The 10,163-nt window shown below is 31.3% G+C and overlaps 2 protein-coding genes across 2 annotated transcripts; both read right to left on the bottom strand.

Annotated features, from left to right (window-relative positions):
- Positions 1–4,114: 4,114 nt before the first annotated feature.
- On the bottom strand, positions 4,115–6,243 carry LOC111886700 (putative pentatricopeptide repeat-containing protein At2g01510). Its single transcript, XM_023882943.2, has one exon. It carries the CDS (start codon positions 6,151–6,153, stop codon positions 4,300–4,302), a length of 1,854 nt encoding a protein of 617 aa, XP_023738711.1. The 5' UTR covers positions 6,154–6,243; the 3' UTR covers positions 4,115–4,299.
- A 1,235-nt stretch (positions 6,244–7,478) lies between these two features.
- Positions 7,479–9,119, bottom strand: LOC111886691 (uncharacterized). Its single transcript, XM_023882936.3, has 7 exons — positions 8,953–9,119; positions 8,741–8,861; positions 8,597–8,640; positions 8,418–8,528; positions 8,199–8,291; positions 7,901–8,007; positions 7,479–7,807 (listed from the first exon to the last, which is right to left on the bottom strand). Exons 1-7 carry the CDS (start codon positions 9,030–9,032, stop codon positions 7,674–7,676), a joined length of 690 nt encoding a protein of 229 aa, XP_023738704.1. The 5' UTR covers positions 9,033–9,119; the 3' UTR covers positions 7,479–7,673.
- Between the last annotated feature and the right edge of the window lie 1,044 nt (positions 9,120–10,163).

The following is a 10,163-nucleotide window of genomic DNA, read 5'->3' as shown; positions in this document are numbered from 1 at the left end:
ATCACGATCATTCGTCCTCGCTGCATTCATGCTTCAATTGTTGATTGAATCTCTTGCATACAAGAAGTGGTTTGTGAAAACAAAAACTTGCAGGACCCATCAAATTATTCTCTTCGTTTTCTTTGCACCATTAACTAATAAGTAGAACAAGAGTTGACCCAACTAGTCAATAGTAGCAAGAGTTCGGTCTTCCACTTAACTACCTCAATACACCTTGATATACTATGTCTCATAGATTGAGTTGGATAAATCACCAAAGTAGTAGACTAAACAAGTCAAGAAATCCCTGATAGCTTGCAATCTTGAAACTCATGCAAAAAGAAAAACCAAGCAATGTGTATGATCACGAGTTCCTACAAATAACAACAAAAACCTTCCTGACAAGTGACATGTTATCAAAGAAAATAAACATAAAACTAAAAAGAAAAGAAAAAACAAATAACAACCAATCAAATAAACTAAATTAATTGAAAAACGTTCCTCGGCAACAACGTAAAAAACTTGATGTGTGTTTTTATGTATATATTTTAATTGCTCAAGTTTTAAATTTATAAAATTGATTTTATCGCAACGTGACTATTAAACACGCTAGGTAATGTACCTAATCGTGCAATAATATAGTTGTGGTAAGACCATATGTCAAACACAAGGGGAATGGTGGAAAATTAATTTGGAGTTTTTGATTATAGGTTACATTAAACACACAAAAATAGTATAGAGGTGTTTTATGGAATTAAATCTCAAATAAACAATTAAACAGCAAATCTCGATAAATTGACTGAAGACAAATCTCTTTAGGTACTTTGGTTTAGACTGGATTTCATCTCAAAATATTGGCTAACTGCTAAGTGCAATGGATATTTATTCATTATCCATGTATTCCTAATATGACTAACATCATGATCAGACTACTAATCCTTTAATTTCAACACAACTATTAAGTTGGTAATCAAGTGAACAAACAATTATGCAAATCAGTATTCAGTTTGTATTAAGCAAGATATGATCTTTATTAATCCTAATGATCATAGAAATTAAATCATGCATAAAATGATCATCTACTCATGCACACACATTAAAGTTCATCACTTTATTTCCTAACCCTAGGTTTTGATGTAACTCTAGTCATAATTACCAATGATCATCGACAACTATGATTCAAATTAACACGGTCAGAATGATCATCTAAACTCTATTGATTCAGCAATGGGAAATAAAGTAACAATCTTTAACACATATGGATCTCGCAATCAAACTTGAAAAAATAAATTAAATAAGAATAAACAATCCAAATAGCAATTAATCCATAATCTCAAATATTCATCTAGTCATAAACACAAAGCAAAGGGTTTTAACACCCAAATCAGAAAGTAAACACATATGGAATCACCTTGGAATGGTAATCATGATCTGAACAAAAAACCAAATGATTTATGGCATGAATCTGCTCTCTAATCCTTCAAATCTTCGCTCCATATCAGCTTAACGGCCCTCCGACCACCTTCTAGACTCTCAAAACGATTTCTCTGAGGTTTATAATCGTAGGGAACGAATTAGAGTTGAAGATATATCGTAAAGGGTAATTTTTGGCTCTATTTATAGCTTATAATTGTTCACTATATCGTGGTTGACCTCCACCATGTTGTGGTCCTCATCAAAATCTCATATTCTCCAAGTCTAAACGATGGTTGCAAAAATTCCAATCACCATGTCGTTTTGGAGATCACAATGTCGTGGTGAGTGGGAATCATAATTTTCTCAAAACATGAAAGTCGTCCGAAGTTGTGTCTAGTTTTCAGGACATTTTGAATCTCGTCAATCGGAGTTATGAGTCATGAGATATGGTCAAAATACTGACGATGGGTCAAGCTGTCCAACAACATCATTTTTGCATTTTTTTTTAGCTCATTTCTCCTTCTTTTGCATTCCAACTCTCATTATAAGTGTAATTGAATGTTTAAAATCATATTAAGTATCTTTTAGTTCTAAATAACATAAAAACATAGTATAAAATAATAAGAAAAATGTCATAAATATATGTATAAAATAGATATTATTAATTTCCTTCTTTATGCTAAATCTTAGTGTATAAATTTGAGTGTTACAGATGTCTATTTGTAGAGGACAAGAAATTAATTTTTGATATATGGACCAGCATAATAAAATCCATCTATGATGATAATAGCACACAACTATGCTTTCGTAGGGAAGTTGTGGTAGAGGTTTCGAACATTTGGGTCTCAAATATAGATCAGCATCATAAAAGCAATCTATGGTGATAATGTCCATTTTAAACATCCATAAGTGGCAAAGGGAAAAAGGGGTTGTTGTAAAGTTGCATCAATACATAACAAAAAAAAACATCAAATTTCGTAGTTTTTATTCATCGTCGTTATCTCCGAATGGATAAACTTGCTGGAATTGGGGACTAGAACCATGTGAGAAATTCATGGTGTCTTCTTTCAAACATTATATGGAATCTAAACAACTACCATCCTCAAACGGAAAATGGATCTAGGATAGTTAGTTCCCGACAAACTGAACATACTAGCATGGAGAATTTGTCATCGTAAACTCCACATATTGGAAAACCTTGCCATGTTTGGTATATCTTCTTTATCTCTTTGCAAAATCTACAATGTATGCCTAGATAATGAGGAACGTGTATTTCTTAGCTGCCCCAAAATAAAGGATGTGTGGAATGCATTAAGAATCTAGTGGAAAAGGTTGCCCTCAACATGTCCATCTATAGATGTATTATTGGAGAATGCAAGCAAGAAGTCTACTGGTTTTGATGCACTATACGAGTCGATCATATTAGTGTTTATTTGGTTGTATGGAGATTTCATAATCACAAGATATACAAATCATATCTTAAATCTCACATGGTCCTGTAAACGAGGTGTATAGACTATCTCATATTTGGATAAACTTCAGGATAAAAGAAAAACAGATGTCTCAACTGAACAAGTTGTTGTTGCAATACTATACAAGAATGTATTGATAAAGAGTTTTATATAGAAAAGTCTCATTATTTTGGAAGGAATTTTAATAAAGTCCGAAAAGTTTTTTTTAACAGAAAAGTCCTATTATTTTGAAAAAAATCATATAATCTGTCATTTCCTGTTACAATATAAAAAAAAATTTCGTTAATTTGGGCAAAATGTTAAATAATCGAGAATTTTTTGTTCAAAAAAAAACTTTTAGGACTATGTTCAAAAAAATTCAAAATAATAGGACCTTTATGAATAAATATCTAATCTCTTAACCTTTGTTTTTCTATTGTTTCTTATTTTTGTTGTTTTGCACCTTATACCTCAAAGCACCTGGCTACTTTTTTCTTTTAAATACAGATACCAACAGTTAAAAAATAAAAAATAAAATTAAACAACTTAAGATATTTTCTTGATTTTGATTTTAATTCGTTTGGTGGTAGGTTAAGTTTTTTCTTTTTTTATTATTGGAAGTAATTTCTTTGGTTTTGTCTTTAAAATAAAGTGCTCATTTCCTCGTATTGAATTTAATGTGTATATTAAATATCGTTTCATGCAGTAGAAAATAATGATCACGTCGCCTTTAAGGCTATTGCCTATTAGTAAGTCAATCACTATAATCCTAGATTAAGATACAAATCTTATAATTAGAATTTGTAATGATAAGATAGTTGTTGACTCTCTCTCCATCTCGCTAAAGTGCATTTGATGATAATATATTTAACTAAAATATATCTAACCATTATTTTTAGAGTTTACATCTTTCAATTATACAACCTTGTAAAACCATGATCATTAGGAATATTTAGAAAGAATTTGCTAAACAACAAAACTAAAATGTTGAAAAATCCAATATTTATTATTTTAAAGAAACTTTATACTTGCAACACCTATCTTTTTTTTTTTTTTTTTTTGTAACAATGAACTTAGAAATTATATCAAACTTAGAGAATTTGTATCTTCACAAAAATTAATCTAAGGTTTCAAGTCTTAGGAGGTGCAATATAAGAGTTCTAATTCCAATTTGGATGAAGCTTCTAGTGGGCTCTTCTACACTCTTAAGTCACCACCTATAACATTCTTTATATCTCACATGATTTTCTTGGATCAGTATAACCCACTTTCTAAAAAAAATAACGTTTTATATAAAAACAATTTCATGGTTTTAAGTACATTGTGGATTGAGCCCATGTAAGCATTGGCCTATATGGGCTCTTATATCAGTTATCTGGTAGACAGTAGACAGACCACTGTATACCTGATTTACATCTTACAAAATGTTTTTAGGACAGTACGAGCTCAATTTTCACCGGATCCAAGATTGGCCGGGTTTCTTTTTTATTCCCTTTTCTTGCATCAAACCCTTTATCCTAGCAACTTCCTCCCACCTACAATCATCCGCACACTTGTTCGACATCAAAACATAACCTCCACTCTCTAATGGCTCAACTTCACATAACTTTTCACAAGCCCATTTCGCCATTTCCAAATCTTTATATAAATTACAATAAAATAAAAACACTTTCCAAACAACACTCAAATGCGAAATTTTATTCTCAAAAATAAAACCCTTTACCTCATTCAACCTACCACCTCTTCCCAAAAGATCCACCATACAAGTGAAATGCTCGACTTGAGGCTTAATGCCATAAAAATCTTTCATTAACATGAAATAATCACACCCTTCTTTAATTAACCCTTGATAACTACAAGAAGTTAAAACCCCTAAAAAAGTTATCTCATTTGGTTCAACCCCTTCATTTCTCATCATCTCAAAAAGACGAATAGTGTCCTTTCCTTCACCATGTGATGCAAAACTCGATATTATTGAAGTCCATAACACAACATTTCTAATCTTGGATTCTTGAAAAACTAACAAAGAACATTGTAACTTTCCACATTTGGCATACATGTCTATCATTGATGAACTTAAATACACATCTTCATGTCCCGTTTTCAATACATATGTATGAATAAGTTGACCAAGATCCAAAAGCCCGGAATCAGAACAACCAGAAAGAACACTCGCAAGGGTAAATTTGTCAATTTCGCCATGTTCATGAACCATAAAGCTGAAAACTTTTAAACCATCTTCTATCTTACCATTTTGAATGTAACCACTAACTATTGAACTTAGAGACACAAAGTCAACATCTGAACTTTTGAAAATGATCATTGCTTTTTCCATTTCGCCACATTTGGAGTACATGTCAAGAAGTGAATTCTTGATGAAGGAATCATGGATTCCAACTCTTAGAAGTTTACCATGAATCTGTTTTCCTAAATTGATATGATTTAAAGAAGATGATAATATTAAAGCTATTGAGAAAGTAAAATGTGTAAAAGATGTACCATTTGTCACCATTTGGTAAAGAAGATGGAGTGCTCTTTGTTCATACCCATTTTGCAAATTTCCATCTATGATAGTATTCCAACTTGCTGGATCTTTATTGGGTAATTGAAAGAATAAATCCTCAGCTTTTTTTATATCTTTGTTCTTCAAAAGTGCACTGATCATTATATTCCATGAGACTGTATCTTTATCAGTCATAAACTCAAAAAACTTTGTGGCATAATCAAAAGCCTGACATTTCACATAGAAATCAAGTATGGAATTCTGTAATGTCGTGTCTAAAAAAACCCCTTTTCTCAATATCCATCCAAGAATCGTTTTACCCATGTTAAGCTCCTTTGCACTTCCACAACACTTCAAAACACTCGAAAATGTGAACTGATTTGGGGTAATACGTTCCTTTTGCATCTGGGTAAATAAACCTAAGGCCAGGTTGTGTGATCCAGTTCGTGAAAACCCGGAAATAAGGATAGTCCATGATCGCACATCTCTTTGAGGAATTTCATCGAACAGTTGGTGGGCAAGTGTTAAATTAGTGAACTTTACGTACAAGCTCAATAGATAGTTACTAACTTGCAAGTAACTGATAGCAGCGTTCTTGATTACAGTAGCATGAGCGATCCCCAATGAGATTTCGCTGGTTGGATTAGGTAAAATTAGTTGTGTGATATCGAAATGATCAGAATCTGAACCTAAGGTGTGCAATTGAAGTAAGGTCTTCGTTGTGATGATGTTTCGGGGTACAGGTTGTAAGGATGGTGATCGGAAACAAGACAAGGCTACGAATGCATTGTCGATTCGACGCATAGCTACTGAATCATTTGCAATGCTGACAGAGATAGTGCTTTTGTAAAAATTTATGAATTGGTTTTGAATATTATACGAAATAATATGATGTTATACTATGAGTTAATTTTAATTTTTTTACAATTTATGTATTTCTAGTTTGCTAGTTTTATATTGACTTTCAATATGTATTATTTGTTAATTATGATTTTATATTATAAAGCTTTATATTGTTATATTAAGTAGGTGTTAAATTCATGTATTAATATTAAATATTAAAGTGTAAAATTAAATATTTTTTAAAATAAAATTTCGAAATAATAAGGAAAGAGAAACATATTTATTGCAATTTACTGTCACATCTTACTTAATAAATGAATGTTTTTTTGTCATATGTCAATCTCTCATTAGTTTTGACACTTGTCATTTTGTGGTATTTTTGAAATAAATATTATCCAGTTGTTAATTTTTGGTTTGTTTCAATTTTTAAAATTAAAGTCATATACTATATATGTAAAGTATTAAATATCATATATATGATATTAAATTGCAATAAATACATTTCTTTCTTTTTTATTTTAAAATTTCACATTAAAAAATATTTTATGTTTACAATTTAATGTTTAATTTTTTTTTAAATCAACATGTGTAATACACGGGTCTCACACCTAGTTTATTACAATAAATATTTTACATATATAAATATAAGTATTATATGTCATTTTAATTTTAAAATTTGAAAAAAAAATCTATAAAATGACATGTAGATATTATTTATTTCTAAAAATACTACAAAATGACAAATATCAAAACTCATAAAAGATTGACAAGTGGCAAAAAAATATTTATTTATTAGAAAGGATTATTAGAGAGGATGTTAAATTTAATTTTTATCTCAAAAACTTAGTTATTTCAAATAAATATTTGTTACTTGTAGTGAAATGTCGTAAAAAAACTAATAAATATAAAGATTGTTATTAAAATTCCAAAGTTCAATAAATATATTCATTTTGTTAGAAAATGAAGTAATTTATTGGCAAAAAAGAAACACTATTTACACCAAACATTACACAGGTTTTCTCATGAAAGGGAGAACTTTATGACATATTACTGGAAGAAGTTTATAAATATAAACATTCAAAAATGTATAAACATTTGAAGAAATAATATTATTTGTAACCAAATTACCAAAGATGTTAAGAGTATAACACAATTTAGGTGATTGAACATCATTTAACGAAGGATACATACATCTTGCAAATACATAAGAATTTTTTTACACTATGACAATTTTTTTTTATTATATAAAAATGAAAAAGTTATCTTTACTAGAAATTATCTATATATGGGGTCAAAATGACCGAAAGGTCTTTGTGTTTTCTATATATTTACAAAATTAACATCAAGTCAAAAAATTTGGATGGGGGAGAAATTGACCATACTACCCTTACTTACCAACAAAAATAGATCTAGTCCTAAACAAACACATATACAAATCCATGAACCAATTAACTAAAACTTTATCTATAAAAGATTCAAATCTAGAGATGGTATTTTTTTTGTTCTTCAGTTTCATAGATTTCTTCCAAAACTAAATACTGAAGTGCAATGGAATACTTAGCACTCTTTGTTAAGCTGCTATTGTTCTTCAGAATAAATGATCCAATTCCATCACCTACCAACCACACACAAATCGAAAAATAGCAATGTATTTTATGTTAATTCTTATTAATAAAAATTAAAAAATATACATTTATAGCAACCAAACCTTTGATGGTGAAAATAGAGTTGAGCCATCCCTTGTAAATGTGGAGCAATCTTGGGGTCTCACCATGGTGAGTATCGGCTACCAAAAGCATACACGGTCCTTTTTCACTGTGTTCAAAATCAGGTGAAAACCTCTACAATCTGTTGTAGAGATGAAAACAGACCAGGTTTAAAAAGTCTGGTCTGGTAACCAAACTGGCTTAAAAAAACCTAGTTTGGTAACCAGATCGGGCCTAGATAGGCCCGGTCTGGTTGTTCATCTCTACTCTGGAGTAATAGAGAAAAACATTTTTGCTTACTTGGCATGATTGATTGCGTTGCAACACAAAGCTAAAGTTCGGGCTATTGCTAATTCTTTTCCACGAGGACCATTGTATCTTTGTTGACAATTTCTTCATTACATAATATAAATATGTCAATTAGAAGTGGTTTGTAATGGATTAAACTCTAACATTTTAGGGAAAAAAATTGCATTTGATAATATAAAGATCGTCTTTGAGGATGTATATCAAGATTACTTTTCATCAAAAAATTCTCCAAAATCATCAATTATAACCAAAACAGGAAACGTATCATGCATGTGAAATGCAGCAAAGAATTTGTTGATCCCTTCTTCATCCTCTACATACCTAGAAATCAGATCAAAATGTAAATTTAGATGAAAAAAGAAGCAGGATATTAGGGTTTCGAAGTTTACTTCATTTGGATGCGATCAAATACATCAGAAGATGGATCAATTCCCTGTAGAAGGAACATTAACATCCATAACCATAATGAGATTTGAAGACTAAGAGCTATTAACATATGAGTAATTGTAAACATGATGAAAGGAAAAATCTACCTGAGAGAGAAAAGGGGGCTTTGTACTTAATTTGCGTCTACTACACATGAAAACGGCTGATTTATCATCGGTGTTAACGATGGAATTGAATGCAAATTGAAAAAGCAGCGACGTCTTCCCTCTGTAATAGCATCAATGACAATGTTTTAGTCGATTTCAATCGGTGCGAGAGAAAGTATGTTGTGTATAAGGGAGTAACAGGGAGAACTTACGAAGAGGGAGGGCCAGTGAGCAGCATCATTTCATTGTCGGGTGAATCGGGGAAGTTGATGGAGAAGAATCTCTCCACCATTGTTGCCACCGGACTTTGGCTTGTGTTACCAGTGGTGAGTCGGAGAAACGAGTTCGGTCCTCTGAACACGCTGATTAGTGTTTTTGATTTTTGAGAGGGATAACGACTTAAATGGTAATATATTATTAGTTTTGTATAAATTTTGTCACCAATTTTTTTTTTTTTTCATATTTTCCCATTGAACTTGTTGAACCGTTTAAAAAACATCCTTATAACCTACAACAGTAGGTTTACCCAGTTTCCGGCATATCTGACTACTCCGGCAAAGTTCTGGTCATATTCTCCTGTGAACATGATTTTTCCGACGAACTCAAGAACTCGGGTTTGTTCTCTCCTTATGTCTCTTTGTTAGATCTAAACAAAATTTGAACATAAACCTATGTGGGTGTTCGATTTTCAAAGTCAAGAACTCAAACCCGGAAATCAATTCTTCATCTTCATCTTCTTCTATTCAAACTCAAGAACACACATCACAAGTTCTAACTCTAAAAACGATTGAAGTGTGTGTATGTTAGATCAGAACACGAACCAAGATCTTCAAAAATCGAACATGAAATTGTTTATGGGGTATTAATACAAATAACATATATTACAGATTCAGGTTCATCTTCAAGCTCAACTTTTGGGTTTGAAAACCCTAACTCGAGTTCATCTTCAAGCTCGTCAAACCTTCAAGAACTCGTCAGATCTTCAAGCTCAATTTTGAGAAAACTTCCACATGTGAGTGTCCTCATCTTCAAGGAACCTAAAACACACAAACTCGATTTCTTCTTTGTTCTTGGAAATCGATTTATGGGTTTGAAAACCCTAACTCAACTAAGGGTTGTTCTTGAGTTTGATTTTTCGTCTTTATGTGTTTCCGGAATACCATACCAATCCTCGAGTTTGTAAGCTTCAAACAAATCGAAGGTGTATATGTGTGTTCATCATGTGTGTGTATTGTATTCATCTTCATATGTGTTCGATTTCTGGAAAAAAAAATTACCCCCAAGTCTGAGTTTGTGAGCATAATGTGGAAAGAATTCAAATTGCAGATGGATTCTTCTAAAATAAACTCGAAATCTGGAGTTTTTCGGATGGATTTGTTCATTATGTGTTTCAGATCTTTATCTAGTTCATGTAACACCCGTT

The sequence above is a fragment of the Lactuca sativa genome, chromosome 2 (assembly GCF_002870075.4).
Source record: "Lactuca sativa cultivar Salinas chromosome 2, Lsat_Salinas_v11, whole genome shotgun sequence".
Taxonomy (NCBI): domain Eukaryota; kingdom Viridiplantae; phylum Streptophyta; class Magnoliopsida; order Asterales; family Asteraceae; genus Lactuca; species Lactuca sativa.
The sequence above is the reverse complement of the archived record's forward strand: the minus strand, read 5'-3'. Positions and strand labels throughout refer to the sequence as shown.